This window comes from Pinus tabuliformis, chromosome 7 (assembly GCF_031772625.1).
Source record: "Pinus tabuliformis cultivar Carrire ecotype Pingquan chromosome 7, CPIR1, whole genome shotgun sequence".
Lineage (NCBI taxonomy): Eukaryota > Viridiplantae > Streptophyta > Pinopsida > Pinales > Pinaceae > Pinus > Pinus tabuliformis.
Window position 1 is genome coordinate 1320411430 of NC_142293.1, and position 20825 is coordinate 1320432254.

General features: G+C 37.4%; 1 protein-coding gene across 2 annotated transcripts in view; it reads left to right on the forward strand.

The window, feature by feature from the left end:
- Window positions 1-20825, forward strand: part of LOC149252437 (magnesium transporter MRS2-4-like) — a 322066-nt gene that overhangs the window by 37352 nt on the left and 263889 nt on the right. For both annotated transcript variants that reach the window (XM_089456663.1, XM_089456664.1), the window contains exons 2-3: window positions 18090-18544; window positions 19049-19321. In XM_089456663.1, coding sequence (XP_089312789.1) covers window positions 18090-18544; window positions 19049-19321 — 728 coding nt within the window. The remainder of the gene's footprint in view (window positions 1-18089; window positions 18545-19048; window positions 19322-20825) is intronic.

Below are 20825 nucleotides of genomic sequence, written 5' to 3' on the forward strand. Positions count from 1 at the left end.
AAGAAAAATAGTTCTTTTTATTTCTTAATTAGCACATGCATGCAGCAGTTAATACTCCCTAAATCAAATTCCATGCTCAGTTAGTTTAAATCATCACATGTGATAAATAGGGTTAAGTTAGGTTTCTTTTACATTTAGTTCATGATCTTTATGCAATTAGAATATGTTTATTTCCTTGTACTTTATTTTTTGCAATAGGTTAGGGTTTCCATTTCGAGCAGTTCATTTTCTGCAATTAGTTTAGGATTTGATTTTAGTACATGCACTCCATTACATCATGACAACAAAGGAAGGACACATTGTATGCTGCACATATAGTGCCGATACCTCTTAATTTTGTACGAACTCCGAGTTGATAATTAAATTCAGTCGCCTTGGGATTTGCAACATTCTTGTTGCAATACCGAGGCTCATCACAACACCACTTGAGTTTGCTTGGTTTTGTAGGTAGGTCAATCCATACATTCAAACTATCTTTAGAGGGAACTTTAATTTGTTTTTGGATCTTGTATTCTATTGCATACAAAGATCAAAGGATGGAGATGCCATTTTGAGGAGAGGCCACTCCTAAGCACATTTGAAAGTCATCAACAAAGTTGAGCAATAGTGGGGGTGATTTCCATCTTGGACCAAACTTACTCCCTTGAAATAAACCAGCTATATCGACTCAAGGGAATACTAACTTTGCATTCTAGTGAAGGTGAGGCATACGCCACATGTATTACACAACGACCACTATTATTTCAAACGCAAAAGGTCTTTTTTTAATTTTCTGCAATTAATTTAGGTTCTTTTCCTAGCCGTTTTTTATTGTTTTATCTTATTAAGCAAGATTATATCTTTGGGAAAACATAGTTAACTGCTAGATCTTACCAAGAAAAAGGTACAAGATTTATATTCAAGTTTTTTTTACACTTGTATCTAGTCTTTGGCATTGAAAATCTGTAGCTTTTTCAAGGTTGTGCCAAGCGGAATCTGTAATTTATAGCAAGATTTTCAGCCTCCAAGTAAGTAAAACCAATCTAGAAACTTGCCATTTACTCTATAGTGCTTAATAAGTGTAATTTTCCATATTTAGAGTAACCCTTTATCATTTTCAGGCTTGATGTTGCAAACATTGGCATCGAGATGAAATTGGAAAGGGTCTGGAAAACTGTAGTATCATAAAAATCGAGAAAATATTGGTAAAAAACATCAAACGTTGACAAAATTAAGATACCACCAACATATTGGAAAAAAATGACAAACACCTGCTGGTTCAAAAAATCATGATTTCACATTTTTTTCACAATAAAATCAGGATGTTTGCAACACTATTTCCAACTATAGGCAAGTGCTAATGTTAAGTCTGAAATTTTTTGGGTGTGTAAACCAAGAGGGTTTCACCTAAATTTCTGAAAAGTAATTTTCAGTTTTTGCTGAAAATTCACATTTCATTCTCTTTTTAGTTGAAAGGAGACCTTAAAAGCCTCTATATTCCCCCTCATATCTTCTCCACTCCTACACTAATCATCTTGAAGTGCTAAGGAACCTGAAGGGTGATTGTCATAACCAAATCAGGTTGTTGTTTGTGCATTTTTTTTTGTAGATTTTATGGTTTGCTACATAGGACAACAAGCTGTTTTGAATCATAAATCCTGAAGTAGTGACCCAAATCAAGAGATAGGACCACATTTTTGGTTGGGATTATTAGTGTGGACCAAAATCCATAGGTTGCATGACATACTTTCAATGAGTTTGGGCTACTAATATTTTCCAGACAATTTTGGGAGATTAACACCTCCACTCCAAGTGACCCCATTTAAGACATTGATATTATTTGGGATTGTTTGGGGTTATTTTTGGGACTTCTCTCTTGACCATTTAAGAGGTTGTTGGGCCTAAACATTGGGTGCTTAGGCTGAGGTGACAATGGGACCCTGCCTTGTGTTTATCCATCCAATAGGTTGCTAGGAACTTAGCAATCCTGCTAATTGAATCAGTGACAAAGATCATTATTGTATTTTCTTCCCAACATAATTTAGTAATTCTTCTTGGAGAAGAAAGTGGATCTCAACAAATCATTGCTACTTTTAGTAATGAATTTGTTGAAGAGGTTATATATTGTATTCCTTGGAGAGATCAATAGATCTAGAATAAAGTTATTATTTTATTGTTGATGAAAATGGAGCTCAAACCTATATAAGGTTTTCTCCCTTCATTATTTCTCATGGTTGGATTTTGGGGGAAATCTCTTGGAGCCTATTTCAATATCTATTGGAGAAATTCGGAGGATCAAATCAAATATCTTGTGGGTGAGGAATCTTTAAGATCTATATTGTGATTTCTATTGTTGTTGAAGCATCTTGACATATGTTTACAGAGTAACAATTTGGTATGCTCTCTCCATTTTTTATTATGTTATCTTTGGAATGTTGTTTATGTTTCCTTACTTTTCAATACTTGGTTGAAAGCACATATGTTTCATTCTGGAAGACCATAGTTTTCATAAGTATTGGATTTTTTTTTCCATGAGAAATATGTTTATATTCCATATGAGGAGTATACATGTTTCGGTCCATGAGGGATTGCTCAAACAACAAGGCTTAAAGCTATTACAAGAAAAACCCCTTATGAGCTCAACATGTCACATGTAGTAATTAAATCCCAGTGGGGAGGATAACAAGATTTCTCCTAACCACTCAAGCTAAACCCAATTGACTGAATATTGAAGGACATGGAGATGGGCTTTCATCCACTTATGTGTGCATGGGTCATGAGACCATTTAATATAATCTCTTTGGATCCAACCACATGTTCAACTACTACCTCAAGGTGCCCCCGTGGCTTCGTATTATGCCTCATGGGAATTGAACCTTTCCTAATGGTGAAAAACTCATCACTTTCCACCATTGGATCCAACCCTTTTAGGTTCTTTAAAATTAAATGACATGTCACTCTCCATTTTCTATTATGTTATCTTTGGAATGTTGTTTATGTTTCCTTACTTTTCAATACTTTGTTGAAATCACATATATTTCATTATGGGAGATCATAGTTTTCATAATTATTGGATTTATTTTCCCATGAGAAATATCTTTATATTTCATATGAAGAGTGTACATGTTCCGGTCCATGAGGGATTGCTCAAAAAACTACATTTGAAGCCATTACAGGAAATATGCATTATGAGCTCAACATGTCATATGTAGGAATTGAACCCCGGTGGGGAGGATAACAACATTTCTCCTAACCACTTGAGCTAAACCCAACTGACTGAATATTGAAGGACATGGGGGTGGGATTTGATCCACTTATGTGTGCATGGGTGATGAGACCATTTAATATAATCTCTTCGGGTGCAACCACATGTTTGGCAACTACCTCAAGGTGCCCCCATGACTTTAGATTATACCTTCATGGGAATTGAACCTTTCCCAATGGTGAAAAATGCCTCACTTTGCACCACTGGATCCAACCCATTTAGGTTCTTCAAAATTGAATGACATGGGGATGGGCTTCGATCCAATTACGTGTACATGGGTCATGAGACCATTTAATATAATATCTTTGGTTGGAACCACACATTTGACCACTACCTCAAGGTGAGCCCATGACTTTAGGTTAGGTCCTTGTGGGAATTGAACTTTACCCAATAGTGAAAAACTCCTCACTTTTCACCATTGGGTCCAACCGATTTGGGCATAAGTATTGGATATTGTTCATTCTAGAAATGCCCTTAGCCATATTTCTGCAACTTAGGGCATCAAGGAAAGAGTGAATGTTGCTTGAGTGACTTAGCCATATTATCCTCTTTCCATCTGTATCATAACCTCCCAAGTGAGCCTTTGATTTGACCCCATTACCCAATGGAAAGATTTTGGTCTCCGACCCTTCTATCCACTTCATTTTCCTAATTCATTTAAAACTGTTATGCTGGAATTTACTTTTTGTATCACCTTTGAACTCCTTTCGTAAAATCCTAACAATCCTATCTTAGGGAATCCCCCTTTGACTTGGAGGATAGTCGGTTTAAAGTGTAAAAGAGGGTTAGTGAAGTGACTGTTGCCTCTCTCTTATTTACACCAAAGCCTTGCTTAAGCTTTAGGACTTATCTCAAGAAGTGAAGGTTTGTGTGATAACAAGCTCCACATATTGAATGGTTTCTTATCAACATGTGAACTAGGCTCCCATCCATCTTGTTATTGTTGTTTAGGGAATTTCTATGACAAGATAGCCAAGTAAACCTAGGAACCTTATTGTTTTCTTGTTGAGGAGGAGGTGGGTGAGTATGGTGGTTTCGGCTTTGCCTTTAGTTTTCATTACTTTCATGAACTAGGTAGTTTGCTTTGTGGCATGGCTCGCTGTCAAACTGATGTAAATGAGTTGATTTGGTATAAGAATGAATCTCTAGGGGACCTTGACTCATTGTGCATGGGGCAATCCCTCAATACTCCATAAGTTATCATATATGCACCATGTCCTATGGTGTTGTTAGCTAGCCATTATCTAATTTTTATATTTTTTTTATAAAAAGGTTAGTCTCCCCTCTAACAAAGGTTGTTGTTGTCTTAAGAGATAAATGCCATCAATAAAGAACTTTCAGTTGCAAACCTGTGTTCAATTTTTTTGTACATTGTGTGGGTTGGTTCTTATTATTGTTTTGTTTCTTGATTGTTGTTGTAGCGGTTTAAATTTAATATTTTTTCTAACAAGTAGGATCACACTTGCTGGAGAATTGAGCCACTGAAGGGATACTTAGTTACGTGGAGGAAAACTAGGTAGTGATCTCGCTTTGACTTTTTGTTTGCAAGTGGATCATTCCAGGAAGAGTTAGACTATTCCTACAAGAAGCTTCAACCATGAAGGAAGTTTGTACTCCATCTCACACTTAAACTGAAGGATGTAGATCGCCACACTAGGGGCTGCTCCTAGGTGGGTCTGAAAATTGGAAGAAGTATGAAGTCATAAGTGGGGGTGATTTCTCTTGTAGGCCAAGCCCACTTCATTGACAAAGTGCAATTTCAATTAAGGGGACATGTGTTTCACAACCCAACAAGATATATTTATTTTGGTACATGGTATAATTTGCAACAATCATTTTATTTTAAAAAACTCAAAACCTTTTTCTTTCTCTTTTAGTTTAGGACTTTACTTGCTGTTTTTTACATTGTTATATCATAAATGACAAGAATATAGCTTTGGTTATTGAAAATAATGTTAAATCTTGACCAAGGATCTATAGAATGAGTTATCTTTAGTATTGGATATTCTTACGCTCTTGTATCAAGTGATTTAAGAGCATATTTGGACATTTTGCTAGCAACTCAAGAAATCTGCAACAACCAACAAGGTTTTTAGCTCCTAACAAGTACATTTCTTAGAACCTTTTTCTTTGACTCTATATTGATTTTACGTTCTTGATTTATTGTTTTGGAGTCTAAAAGATACAATTTCCAACCATATTCAAAATTTACAATTTCTGGGCACTTTTCCTAGTGGGACTTGATCCCAAGTCACAGAAATAACATTTTCCAGCATGTTGTTGACCTAGGTTGGAAATTGGTCTCATTAAACTTACCTTTCATCCTCTAACCTCCCCACCACTAGATATATGATCTAGGAGTTCTTTGAAACTCTTGGTTGGTCAATTTGAGTGAAATAGGTTGTTGTCCTATTGTTGATTTTATAGAGCAACAAGCTATTTTACTCTATAACACATCTAACTAGTGACCTAAACTAAAAAATAACATCAAAGCTTATATTTTGTCTACTTCATTTTTAAGTATTTACATGTTATATATAACATAAATTGGTGTATGTCTTGTTGTATTTAGTTTTCTGCGACATATTTATTCTAAAATATTAGTAGGACAACCAATAGAATAACTCCTCCACCCCTTCTTGACCCCATTTAATGTACTAGTCTTACTTGGAGTTAGTTAAGATATCAATTGGGAGTCCTCCTTTGGCCTTTAAATAGGAAGTTGGGCCTAAAGAGCGAGGGTTTTGGGCGGAGATGAAAGTGGGCCCTTACCTTGTGTGTGCCAATCCTAGCAGGTTGCACAAACCTTTGCAACCCTACTAACCATATCGGTAACGCTATAAAGCTTGTTTTCTAATCAATCTGGATTTGGGATGGGTATAAAATTGAAGGGCATCTTGCATTTGGTGTTATTTTTTTTATATGCATCCTTGCTATATATATGAGAAAAAAGTTGCATATTTTCCTATAATGGTTTGGATTCACATGGATGCACATGAATGTATAATATTTTTTCAAAGTTTGAATATATAATGTATTTTTTTTGTCGACCAATTTTGTGCTCCAAGATTTTTTTCCAGTGTTTGTTTGGTTTACGTCCTTGGGGTTGATTGGTTTAATGAGTAGTTTGGTTTTGATGACATTGATTGGAGTGCCCTACAGTATTTGAAAACAAGTAATTTATATCTGTGATCAAATCAAAGTTCTTTGTGTTTGAGTGCTTAGGATGATTTGTTCACTCTCCTTTTATATTGCCTTTTTGGTTCAACCAATTGATGAAAAATCCTTTGTGAAGAACTCGATGTAGCATACTTGCTATTGTTTATACTAGAAAGGGTATATATATGTCTATTGCAGCATTTTTCATAGCATTTTGAGTGCAAGGTCACAAGCAAAAGCCTTGTAACAACCATGTGAGACCCTGTATTAGGTGTCCTAGGCCTTGTTGGGCCAAACCATGGCCGACCCCTTTGAGTTCATCATTATCCCTTTCATCCTAGATAGGATTGGAGGACCTTGGTTGAGCTTACATAAAGACTCATTATTTTGGAGGTGCCTTGCTTTGGTAGGGGTGACCACTAGTGTAGGGGCCAATCTAGCCCATGTCGGGTGCACCTACATCTTACTACATGGTTATGAGCTTATTGATCCTGTAGGTCACCTTGGATTTGGTGCAATATCCCTCAGATGTTTCTCATACATGGCCATCTCATAGTTAGGAACATTTCACTCTTCCTAAGGTAGTTCACATTTTCCAATGCAAAATGGTCCTAGAAATAAAAAAGTCAACTTGGTCCTATATTGTAGAGTTTGATGAGAGGATGACATGCCACATGGAAATTTTTTTATTGGTAAAGGCATGCTCAAGTTATAGTTGGTCAAATTTGGTCAACAGGTATTATAGGTTTCCAGGAATCAAAATAGGAGCATTGGGTAGATTTTCACGTGCATTTTATCAAAAGTGGTGTTAATTTTTATGGTATGTTCTATGCTTGCAACAATTACTTTAGTCTCTTATTAGCCCGATAACAATTCCACTTTAGATTCCAATAGCAATCACAATAAATTTCAGTGACAATCACTTAGCATTTACTTTAGATCATCATTGACATTAATTGTAGATAAAACATCATAAACAATATGCACAAGAAGACAAGCCAAGACGATGAACACATAAGTTTAGGCTAATGCTAGGGAAAAACCCCACAAATGGGAAAACCTAACCAATCCTTCTTATTTATTAATATCAACTGTTTAGTAGAGAGAGAAAATCCAATTTAGTACAATAGTCAAAGTGAAAGTATTGATTTATCCAATAAAGTTGACCAACCAATGATATGAAGCTCAATCTGATCCAATATAAACTTGGTCAACAATGTGCAATAGACAATAGCCAATGTGCCCTAACTAGTCCAATCAACGATAGTCAAACAATAGTGAAACAACCTCCAAATAATTTGGTCAATGCATTAAGGAACTCGGCCTTAGTAGCAGATCAAAGTCAACCCAAAACAGAGATGAAAAACAAGTCAAACTCAGTTAATGTTCTATGGTCAATGTCTGTAATTCTACTTGTGGTCAATCACAGTGAAACAACCCAAATTACCTCAGTTTTTGTGCCCAAAATGTTGGGAAAAATACTGAGAGGGCGGGGGGGGGGGGGGAGGGGAATTAGTATTTAAACTTTCACAATAATAATTTTTCCTTTTCAAACTGTATACGCTACTTTACAGATACCAAACAGCGTATGTCCGTGACTATAATGAATGGAACCAGCATATATATAATAAACTTGTAAAACAACTAATTCATTGTCTGTTGAACTTAAATCAGAGTGTGATGCATTTACTAAGCAGTAAACAGATGCAGTAAAAATAGAATAAATCAACACACATAAGCAACACACATGAACACCAGGATTTTTCAGGTGGAAACCCAATGTGGGAAAAAACCACCGTTGCTGTCGTCTCAGTCTTCAATCTTCTTATTATAAAAAGTGTTTACAAGTTTTGTACTGGTGTAGACTTTTTCCAGTACGTAGGCATCTACCTGCTGAAGGCTACAACCTTCACTCGTTTTCCAGCTTCTACTAGAAGGGAGCTCCAACCCCCTAGCTCTTGTACTGGCTGATATGTTTACCAGTATGTAGGCGTCAACCTACAGAAGGCTACCACCTTCACTCTTTCTCCAGGGACCACATTTCATAAATTTTCAGACTGGATACTCCTGGTACACATCAACACAATATGTAGGCCACGTTTCATCAAATTTTCATACTGGACCCATCAGTAACATTGAAGCTCAAAATCAATCACCACAACTGTAATACAACCATCAAATACAACTACATCAACCAATCACTGAAACCCATCAACTCTGAAGAAAAACACAATCAATCAATCTGAACAGTCAGATCACTGTCACCAGAACACAGAGCTGAACCCAGAACACTGCATCAATAACCAGAACCAATTTCAACCTCAAAAATCATGTCAGAATGTATATGCTACTTCAATGAGGCCAATCTGCGTGTATACACTACTTTTTGTAACCCAACCTGCGTATACCTCTAAAGATACTGAATCATAAAACTTCTGAACCAAAAATTGTACTAACCAAAGACATTCTGAAGATCTATTGTCATATTACAGAGTTCTAAACAGATAGCAGCAAAGATCACCCTTCTTACTCAATCAATTAGTCAACCAAATTCAATCTCCTTATACAATCAGTTTTACTTCAGATCTAATGAAGACATCATTGACAAACAACAGTAAAACAACAACACTGATCAGATAGATCAGTCATTTTTGAATAACAAGCCCTTCCTTTGCATACGCTACTTGGAAGTGCCGAACCCGTGTGTATACACGCCTTCATCGAGGCGAACCTGCGTATAGATCTGCAAATAATGACTTATAACTTCACAACTTTTCAAGACTTTAGATATACCCAGATCATAGCATATAAATGATAAAACATGCATTAGCAATCAGATCTAGACTATCCATTATCAGATCATACAATGATAAGTCATTTCAAGTCTCATGATCCTGATCCGACATTGTATCCAAGGGTGCACAAGATATTTTCAGATCTATATCATAACCATAGCCCCTACAACACAAAATATACTTCAGATAGAAGTATTCATAAAAAAACCTTTCACTTGCACGCTTAGCCCTTTGATCTTCTCCTCCTTATATACTTAGAGCCTTTTTCAATACCATGCACCAAAACAACACTTAGAATCTATGGTATTCTTAGATGGGATCAAGTAACCGTTATTCTGCTCAATATTGTGTGCTAATACCATGGTATGGACCCTTGGTATTCTTTAACCTTAATTTTCCATTTGATACGCTCTTTTCCTTCTGTGAAATTGCGTGCATACGTATATGCTCTTTTTATTCTATGTACCCGCGTGTATACACTACTTGGACTAGGGTAAACAATGTATACAACTTAAACCATTCTCTTTCCTTAATTTCTTGATTTTGATCTGTAATCCTTTGTCCCATCATCCTGTGCTTCTGTACCATTACTCTGCTACCTCTGAATAGACTTGCTACAATGTGAGTTGTCCTTTATCATTTCCGAACTGACCTGTATGTGTGTTGCCATCAAGGACAACACTTGTACCATAATGCCAACACAAAAATGCGGCCTCACCAGACAAAGATATGCCCAAAAGATCGAAGTCAAAATCTTCTTAGAAAGTCAAAGTCAACACTGGTCAACATTGGTCAAAGTTGCAGACAGTTTAGATTTTCGTCCACCTGTAATTTCATCCTCCTCCTTTGTTGCACATGTGAAGAAACTCTTGTAATTTTCAGAGCTATAAAACCCAAGAAGATAAGAGAAAAGTGTGATGATTGGATGCCAAAATGAGGAGGCCTAATGGTGTATTTATAGTGATCAATGAGGTGTCAACATGACCTTTCACCAATGGGGCCGACTTGTGGATGAAGATGAGGCCGACTTGAAGAAAGGTATTTGAATGTATGCAAAAATTCTAATTTTTGAGGTGAAGAAAAATGCCATCAAGGGTAGTTTAATGGAGTGATGAGCCATCAAAGGTGGGGCTTCTAGGAAGGGGGATTTTCCCTTAGTTGCACTCTTTAACACTCTGTCTCAACTAGGGAGGAATTTCACCTGACAACATCCATCCACTGCCATGTCATCATGTCCAGTATGTACCATCTCTGAAACTTGTCTCGTCTTTGTTGAAGATTGATATCATAGACCAATAAGAAAATATCTGGAGGGTGGGTCACGAGACCCTGCCACCCTCGCCAAAGTGATAGGGGCAAGTCCTCAGTTCCCGGGGATGGAACCCCTACCAGGTTTGATCCTTAATGATCAATTTGTTGAACACCATTCATCCTAGTCATAGGGAATATAGTAGTACCTGATACGTTCATTGGTAGTACTAATTAACCCTAACCACCTTTTCCCAACTCATTGGCCAAATGAGAGGTACTTCCCAAGAGTCCCATATTGCAAGGGTAGGATGTATGCTAGGGTATCCATAGGGGAAGGTGAACCACTCGCCTTGTTCTCATATAACGTACTCCATAGGGGAAGGTGAACCAGTCACCCTAAGCTCACATGCTGGGGTATGTACTCCACAGGGGAAGGTGAACCACTGACTTTGTGCTCATATAGCTCCAAAAAGTACCCCAGGCCCCTAGGAGCTCCCAAAGCTCAATTCCCAACTTAGCGGGACCCTCATGATAGGGTTTTTCCAAGACTCCAAGTCTCTCTATGAAGGCTAAGAACTTGGCCTTCCCATGGGCTTTGTGAGGATGTCAACATTTTGTTCATCCGTCCTGATGTGTTGGAGCCTTATTGCTCCCCGTTGTACCTTATCCCGGATAAAGTGGTACCTTATATCAATATGTTTGGATCGGTCGTGGAACATGAGATTTTTTGAAAGGTGAATCCCACTTTGGTTATCTCAATAAATGATGGTGGTATCTAGCACGTGCTCAAATAGCTCACTGAAGATCTTTCTCAACCATATGGCTCCACAACAAGCCATACTAGTGAAAATATATTCAACCTCAGTGGTGCTTAGTACAACAGATTTTTGTTTCTTGCTCATCTATGAAATTGAAGCAAATCCCAAAGAGAAACAACACCTAGATGTGTTTCTTCTATCCACCACACTGCCAACCCAGTCAACATCAGTATATCCATGTAGTCTTAGATTCCCGACAGTGTACCTCAGTCCATGGTTGATAATACCGTGAAGATATCTCAAAATATTCTTTGTAGCAACCCAATATATATGATGAGGCTCAACCATATATTGACTTAATGTATAACAACAAAGCATATGTCTGGTCGTGTGTTCACCAAGAACATCAATGCTCCCACAAGTTGTCTATATTCAATAGGATTTGCCAAATGCGGACCAACAACACTTCCACATAGCTTTTTGAAATTTAGTTCCATCGGTGTAGTCACTAACTTGCATTCCACCATGCCACATCTCTCTAACAACTTCACAATATATTTTCATTGAGAAAGGAAAATTTCACTTGGCTTTTGCTAGACCTCCAAGACTATGTAGTAACGCATCAATCTTAGGTCCTTCATCTCAAATTTGAAAGTAAACTCCCTCTTACATTGATAAATGAGAGGGTCTGCATCAGTGAGAAATAGATCATCAACATACAAGACCAATATAAGTGGCATGTCTTTTTGAACCTTGAAGTATAAGTTTAGATCAACATAAATTCTTGTAAATCCTAGCTTCATAAGATAACTACAAATCCTCTCATACCAAGCCCTAGGGGCTTGCTTTAACCCATAGAGGGATTTTTTCAACTTGCATACATGTGTCCTTCTATCCTGCTCTTCAAACCCCTAAGGTTGTTCCAAGTAGACTTCTTCCTTAAGTGAGCCATGTAAGAATGCAGTCTTGACATTCATTTGATGCAGGATCCATCCTTGATTTGCAACAAGAGCAATTATGGATCATATAGTGGTGTATCGAGTAACTGGTGGAAATATCTCATCATAGTCAACTCCTCCCTTTTGAGAAATGCCACGAGCTACGAACCTTGCCTTATATTTTTCAGCACTTCCATTGGCTCCATGTTTAATCTTGTAGATCCATTTTGAAGTGACAATGACCTTGTCCTTGGGACTAGGCACCACTTTCCAGACATTGTTCTTCATGATAGATACATACTCCTCAGCCATAGTATCTTTCCATACTTGGTGGTTCACAACTTCCTTGAAAGTGTAAGGTTCGGTTTGAATGATAGTACTCATGGTAGCCAAATATCCTTGATACCTGGTGGGCTTCTCACTTTCCTGAAATGCCCCTCTTAGAGAAACATGGTTTTCAACATCTTGAAGTGTATCCCGGAGCCATAGTGGTCTTTTCTTTGAGTTTGATGGATCTAAAGGAGGTGGATCAAGTGGATCCATCAGGCCATCAACATTAGACATGTGCTCATCCATCAGAGGTTATTCTTGACTTTTAGTAGCATCATCATCCTTCCTTGTGATAGGGAGATCCCTAGCTTTTCCGAGGGCAGTGTCTTCATCAAAAGTGACACTACTCACTTCCACATCCCTTTGGCCAGGTACATAAATTCGATATGCCTTTGAATCTTCACTATATCCAAGAATTACACCTTTATTCTCAGAGGCTTCCAACTTGTTCCTTTTCTCTTTTGGTACATGAAAATATATAGGACAACCAAAGATTCTAAAATGAGCAACGTTAGGTTTCTTACCTGTGAAGACTTCTTCGGGTGTCTTGAAATCCAAGCTTTGATGAGGGATCCTATTTGAATGTACACAACAATGTTCGTAACTTCTCTCCATAAAACCTTTGGTAGATCTGGATCATAAATCATGGCACAAGTGGCTTCCATAATTGTTCATTTCTTCCTCTCGACAACTTCATTTTGTCGTGGATTATATGGCACAGTTGTCTCCATCTTAATACTTTTCTCTCTACAAAAGCCATTGAATTCATTAGATTCATACTATGTTCTTTTATCAGTTCTTAATGTCTTGATCTTCTTTCTTGTATGATTCTCCACCAAGGCTTTGAAAGAACGAAACCATCTAAATACTTCATCCTTCTTCTTTAGGAAATGAATCCAAGTTTTTCGTGAGAAGTTATCCGCAAATATCACATAGTATAAGTATCCTCCCAATGAAGTCATGAGCAAAGGACTAGCCATATTAGAATGGGCCAATTGAAGAATATGAGATGTCTTTCTCTCACTAGAAGGGAATGGTCCCTTTGTATGTTTTCTAGCTGCACAACCTTGACAAACTCCTTCATGATTCATATGAAACTTGGGCATCCCTGTAACCATCTTCCTTACGCCAAGTAAGACTTTGTAATGTAAGTGAGCAAATCTCTAGTGCCATAGCTCACATTGAATAGAGGTATCATTTTCCAAAGCTCCCAAAGGACTTCCACCAAATTGATAAAGACCATCAACCCTGAAACCAAGAGTAAAAGCGTCTTTAAAGTTCTTATTCCATGCACGTACCTTTCCATCAGTGAGAAACTGCAACATCTTCTAGGGGTATTAAAAAAGCATAAGGCAAGCTTGGTCTCCTAAGTTATGCAAGAAAGAAAGGTAACTCATTAAAGTAAAAGGCACACTAGAGGGGTGGAAAAAGTAGGTCGAGGAAAGGGGCAACTCATGCCTCCATGATTGCTCCCTGTTCTCATTACATTAATTAGAGATGTTTGACCCCCCCTCCAGCTGTTACCATGGCTATGACCATCTTCCTCGAAATCTTTGCCCATTCCATCATCATCATTATCACATGCACGTATGGATTGATGGGTCTGCCTGTGGAATGCCTTTACCTTGGGAGTTGGAAGCACTTAACAGGGTTGAAGGTATAATCATCCCTAACACAACTGTGGTAACTTGCTTACAAATCCTAAGCTAGAAAGACATTGGAAGGCAAGGTTTGTGTGAACTATTTTTGTGCCTCTAACATTGAATATGGTCTACTATGATACTTTTAATGTTTTTTTGTCCTTGAAGATGTTGATCTCACTTAATATTTAGGGTATGCTTTAGGTGGTTCATTACTCATGCAACAAAGGTCCTTTGAAGGAAGACTTGACACCTATTCGACACCGTTCTGAGGATGTTTTTCCCATTGTTGAGAGTAGATATGACCTTGTAGCCCCACCATTGCCCTCATGAGATGGACGTTGGGCTTTGATGTGACTCCACATGGTTGTATACCCCTTGCTACACCTCTAGATGGTGAACTATTATACCAGAAAGCCAAGGCATTGGCTTATTTGATGATGTGTCTAGATGGACCCAAGATGCCCCTAGGCTAGCCTTGACCTTGATTGATGGACGTTGCATTGTTCGAGAGCTCAGATGAGGATGGTGATCATTGAGATGACTTGGGAGGGCTAGTACATTATGCCTAGATGCCAACACTTCCCTCCGAGCATGCCACATCATCTCCACATGCCCTAAAAAGGGTGACTTGACCCTTTTTGGAGATGATGTCATGGTGGAGGAGGTATTATTTAGAGATATACACATGCACTTATATGATTTTCTTGGAGTAAGGAGCACTTCATGAACCACTTTATCACTTGCTTGATGAAGATTGCCCATTTTGGGAGGATGATGTCATCATGGAAAGCATTTATTCCCACACGTGTGTGATATTTTGATGTATTTATTATGTTTTAAAGTTATATTAAAGTTAGCATTTGACCTTTAGGCCTAGTTGAATGCTCAACCAAGCTTTTATAGCTTTTACTTGGAAAATTATGTCAAGTGACTTGGTTGCTTCCATATAAATAGAGGGAAGTCACTTTCATTTGGATCATCACACATTCATCTCACTTCTCTCTATCTTGAGAACTATGCTCTAGCTCTCTTGTATTTTTCTCCTTGTTGCTATGCATGAATGATGGAACGAATTGTCTTGGGAGAGATATTTTTGCATGAGAAGACTATCTTGGATTGATGAAGTGATCCTTGTTTAAATGGTGTAAAGTTTATTGTTGATTTTCTTCCATTTTGCAAGCAATTTTATCAAATTAGGGTTTCTGTTGTGCCATATTAAAAAGTGCAAAGTCTTTCACGAAATCTTGTTTCTATATGTTATGCAAAATTTGTCTTTAAAGAAAAAATCAAAGAAACTTGGTATATGCATCCCTTGATCTTAAATCTCCACTTTAAAGAAGTCGCTAGGGTTTCTAAGAGAGGATTCTTAGTCCTCCACTTGCTTCATACAAGTCCATATCTTTGAGCTCACTAATATTGATTCCATTGCCCAATTGAGAGAAGGCATTAGACAAGTTGATGGTGATCATCTTAATTTATCCCTTTTCCTCTTAATTAATGGTAACTAGGATTAGGTAGCCTAAATATTCATTTATAGCAGTTTTATGTCTATTTGTTGTTTCCCTCTTGGTAGGGATGCATTTAATAAATATTAAAAGGTAAAATCCTGCATTAATTGTATATTTTCACCCCAAAATTAGGGTTGACGTCTAGATATTATTGTTTTTATATCCATTTTCAACCATAACAACCTCATTGTTTACTTCACCCTTGCATTTCTCCTTGATAGCGTTTGCCCCTATGTTGATCTTATGATTTATAGGTTATTTCTCATGCTGTTATATGCCATTGTATGCCCTAAATCTGCAAATCATAAAAATTATGACTTATAATTGCTTTCTCATAAATCATAAAGGTCTTAGGAAAGTGTACTTGAACTTTTGCAACTCTTATCTCAACCTATCAAGGTTTATCTGGTACCTCTCTCTTTGATCATTAGGACTTATATCATCCTTGAGCCCTTGTTAGTTGAATATCTTGTCGATGATTTCTTTGGGGAAGCCTCCCTTGTGGGGATAACATACACCACTAAATAGTTGGAGTGAGGCCACTGAGGTGACAATGGTGGCTGATCTCTTTGTTGCCATAATACCTAGGTTGCCTAGTGAGGCTTTGCACTAGGCCTGCTAGATTTTGCGGTAAGTCTTCATGCATCCTATGGTCGTAATAGAACCAAAAAAGCCAAGTAGCTTATTTAGATGCCAATCTTCAAAATTTGTTTAACTTGGCATTTAGCACAAGCCCAGATTTGAGCCATCGATTCCCATCGGTGGGATTATACTTCATGATTCATTTAGAGTAATTTCACTTCCAATCTCTGCACCATGATATTGGACCAAGCACTCCCAATTTGAGGGAAAGGTCATTAGTGACCCATTCTTGGACCTGCTTGATTATAGGTTTACTTGATCTAGAAAGATGAAACTTTGCTTTCAGAGTAGCTCATGACATCTAGCTATGTGTGAATCCATCATCAAGATCTCCTACTTTGGCCATGCCATTCAAGTTGATCAATGTTTAGATGAGAACTAAAGAAATGTTTACCTTTATACTACACCAAAGGAGACCACCAAATGCAATGATCATTAAATGATAGGTTGTATGAAGTGAATCACCCTTCCAAGAAAGATGACGCTTAATAGCTTCCCATGCCTTCTATATACTCTAAGCCAAAAATTCCTTAGATTTGGATTTTGGTGAGGGTCAACAACAAAGTTGGGAAGTTGGGATTTCTCCAACATGTTTTCTCTAATGCCCCCTTCTGAGATACAATTGTGCAAGAGCACTCTCCAATTTTCGTGACAGTCCATGGTCTTGCTCACCCATTTTGTGCAGAGGCTTGGGCTTGATGGCATGACCCAATCATTCCCAAGCCATCATCCCATTCCTTTGAACTTCAACCAAACGCTCCATTATCCCACCCACTTGTTGTTTGCCAGCATTATCTTCTTTTGATCAACTATGGCATGGGGAATTTGGGTAAATTGTATGAAAAACAAGCCGGCACCATAACAATTTCTCGCATGTTAATGTCTCATGGCCTGTCATTAAATTTTTCAATTAACAAGAGCAGCAGTCAAGTTGAATATTAGGAAGCCTATTTTAACGTTGCATACTTGGTTGCAAAGGAGGCATAACTATATCCACTAAGATTGGCTTTTCAAAAAGATTAAGAAACTGCTGAAGTTCTGACGTTTTAGTTTTAGACAAATAACTGCTTTTGAAGATAAAAAGCCAGCTATTATATAAAGAAGGTTCGTCCCTGCAACCGAATACAAGCAATGCAATATAGGAACCCATTTCATTATCTACTAAGATTGGCTTTTCAAAAAGATTAAGAAACTGCTGAATCTTTGACGTTTTAACCGAATACAAACAATGCAATATAGGAACCCATTTCATTATCCACTAAGATTGGCTTTTCAAAAAGATTAAGAAACTGCTGAATCTTTGACGTTTTATTTTTAGACAAATAACTGCTTTTGAAGATAAAAAACCAGCTATCATATAAAGAAGGATCGTCCCTGCAACCGAATACAAGCAGTGCAATATAGGAACCCATTTCATAAGACATATTTCATTATTTTTCACACTAAAGCTATTTATAATTTTCTTAAAGTTTGAGTTTATATGTCCATTCTTTTGTTAGTGGTTGAACCTCCCTTGAATATTAGTAATGCATCATCGTGAAATAATGCCTGTAGATCATTTGCAGACCACTGATCTTCCATTATTGTGTTACTATTTTGTTGTAACTTGTGTATTATAGCATTTCGTTTTTTTTAAGCAGAACATTCGGTAGCATCTGAGTTCATGTCCCTTAGCAATTTGAGATGAAAACAATTGATGATTTCCAGAATCCCAATGCAGTTGTGTTCCATTTCTTTTGTGATTTACTTGCTGGTGATTTTGTCCTTAGTAGGAATGTAGAAAAGCCACTTAATATAGCTTTCATTGGATTCAATATACAGCTAGGGAGAAAGCCATGGTGGTTAATTTGGAGTTTATAAAGGCCATTGTTACTGCTGAAGAGGTATTCGTGCTTGATCCTTTGGACCAGGCTGTTCTTACATTTGTCGATGAACTTAGGCAACAACTTCTTCTCAAAAGCCCATCAAGAATTCAGGAAAGCCATCATACAGATCAGCAGGAAAGACATGGCATCTCTGCTGAAACCTCACCTGGACAGTGGCTATTGGACCCAGAAACAGAAGAAGGGCTGCAATGCGAGCTTCCATTCGAATTCCGTGTGTTGGAAATAGCTTTGGAGGTGAGTTGCACGTACCTGGACTCAGATGTTGCAGCGCTTGAACGAGAGGCTTATCCTGCAGTGGATAAACTTACCAAAAAAGTCAGCACCAAAAACCTTGAGCATGTGCGGAGCCTAAAAAGAAATCTTACATCTCTCCTTGCACGGGTTCAGAAGGTAGTCTTGAAAGTTTTGATTGTTTTTTACTGTTGTATGAGATTCATTGCTTTTATATGCACATGTGGAAATAATTACTCTGTTAACCTGGGGAGATCCATTACGTTTTTCACAGTTGTCTGCTTGGTATGAGATTCATAGTGAAGATGAAACAGAAGCTAAGAAATCAATAAACAAACATAGATCAAAGTACAAGACTTCAGGGTCATGGGAGTGAGATCGGTGTGCATTGCATCTTCCTGCACTAGTCAGAGGACAATGGGTGGAGCTGGCACACTGCTGAAATATTGTTAACCTAAATGTTTCTTCATTATTTATTGTATAATGTTGAATTATATAATGTGGTTTCCATCATAGGCTAACCTCGTTTCGATTGTAATTGTGTCATATATATAGATGTGTGTTATTTTTGAAGATTTCCCATGATAGGTTTTCACCAAAGAAAAATTCTTGAATAAAGCTCTATATATTTTTATACTCGACTTATCTGTTCATTTTGAACAGGTGAGGGATGAATTGGAAGATCTTCTAAATAACGATCGAGAGATGGCTGAATTATATTTAACTCGGAAGTATCATCAAAGTCAGCAATTGGAAGCCTCAATAGCAAGTGAAAGATACGGTGCTCGAGCTATTGCAACTTCGTCTCGCATAAACTCTCACCGATTTAGCATTGTTGTTACTGTTGCTGGAGATGATAATGATGTTGAAGATCTTGAGATGCTACTAGAGGCCTATTTCATGCAAATTGATGGAACTCGCAATAAGATATTGTCGGTAAGTATTTTCCCTTTGTCCAAATGCGTGTGATAAATTTTAAGTACTCTTGGTTTTTTTGCAGTGAGAGAAAAGTTTTATGACTAGTCTGTACTCGATAGAATGCTTTTTTTAGAATGTTTAGGTTGTTTTTAATACTTTTCTCTTTTTGGTCCGCTTGGTCCACAGGGACACAGCGATTTGAACCTTAAATGTCATTTAGATTTGAACCTTAAATGTCTTAAATGTCATTTTTTACATAAGGCAATCGTCAATTGAACTAGTCCATAGGTTGTTTTGTTTGATTTGTAATGTTGTTTTGTTTGATTTGTAATGTTGCTTTTTTATATTTGCGATTTGATTATTTCAATTGAACTACTGCATAGGTTGTTTTGTTTGCTTTTTTATATTTGAGATTGATTATTTTTTAGTGCCAGAGCAAAAAAATCTTAAAGATACAACACAACTCGTTGGTTTTGTAACTGTAAGAGTTGAAGGACTTTATCTCAAGGATGTTTGTATGCTCCACATAAGTCGCAGAGAATACAAAAATGAGAAACGAGTGTGTAGTGCGTCTAAGAAATTGGGGAAATGACATGTTAGGAACTATAGACAGTATATATAATCAGTTTTGAAGATGGGCACGTCCTTCATATAACGGAGGTTGAGAATCACGTCTCATGTTAAACATTGGCCCTATAAATTTGACCCCGTTTTATGCATAGACAACTGGTTTGGACCTCCTATACCCTTTTTGGGCTCTTTCGTTTTATTCAAAGTGCTCGGTTTTAGTGAGGTGAGATGTCGATACTTTATTGTCACATAAGAAAGCTAAAGATTCCTGCTGCCTATACGATCTCTCCAGCGTGGAAGATAAAAGGGCTTTGGGAAATAGACAAATAAAAAGGTTCTCTGATTCAACCATCAGCGTGGGCTAAAAGGTTATCTCTAATTCAACCATCAGTGTGGGCTAAAAGGTTTATGTGCGATCTAAAGAATGCATTTTTCTTGTTTTGAAGTCTCACAAGAAATGCATACACATCCTAGCTAAGTCACCTGGTATCTCAGCTAAGTTACCTGGTTTGAGTTTGTGTTTGAATTCCATAAAATGGTTTTGGGAAATAGATAGATAAAAAGGTTATCTGTAAGGCAACCATCGTGTGGACAGCCGTCAGATGTTCCTAAAAAGGTTTAAGGTTTATGTACAATCTAAAGAATGCATTTTCCTTGATGTAAGGTCTTGCAAAGAATGCATGTACATGAGTCACCTTGTTTGATTGTGTTTGAATTCTGTAAAACGGTTTTGGAAAATAGATAGATGAAAAAGTTAATTGTAAGGCAACCGTGAGTGCGGACAACTGTAAGATGTACGATCTCAAGACTGCATTTCTCTGGTTTATGAACTCTCACAAGGAATGCATATGTATCCGGCTAGATCATGTCGTTTGAATTTGTGTTAGAATTTGATGATCGTGAAGTTTAACAGAGACTCAAATAATTGGCTAACTTTTTATGAAGTAATCAA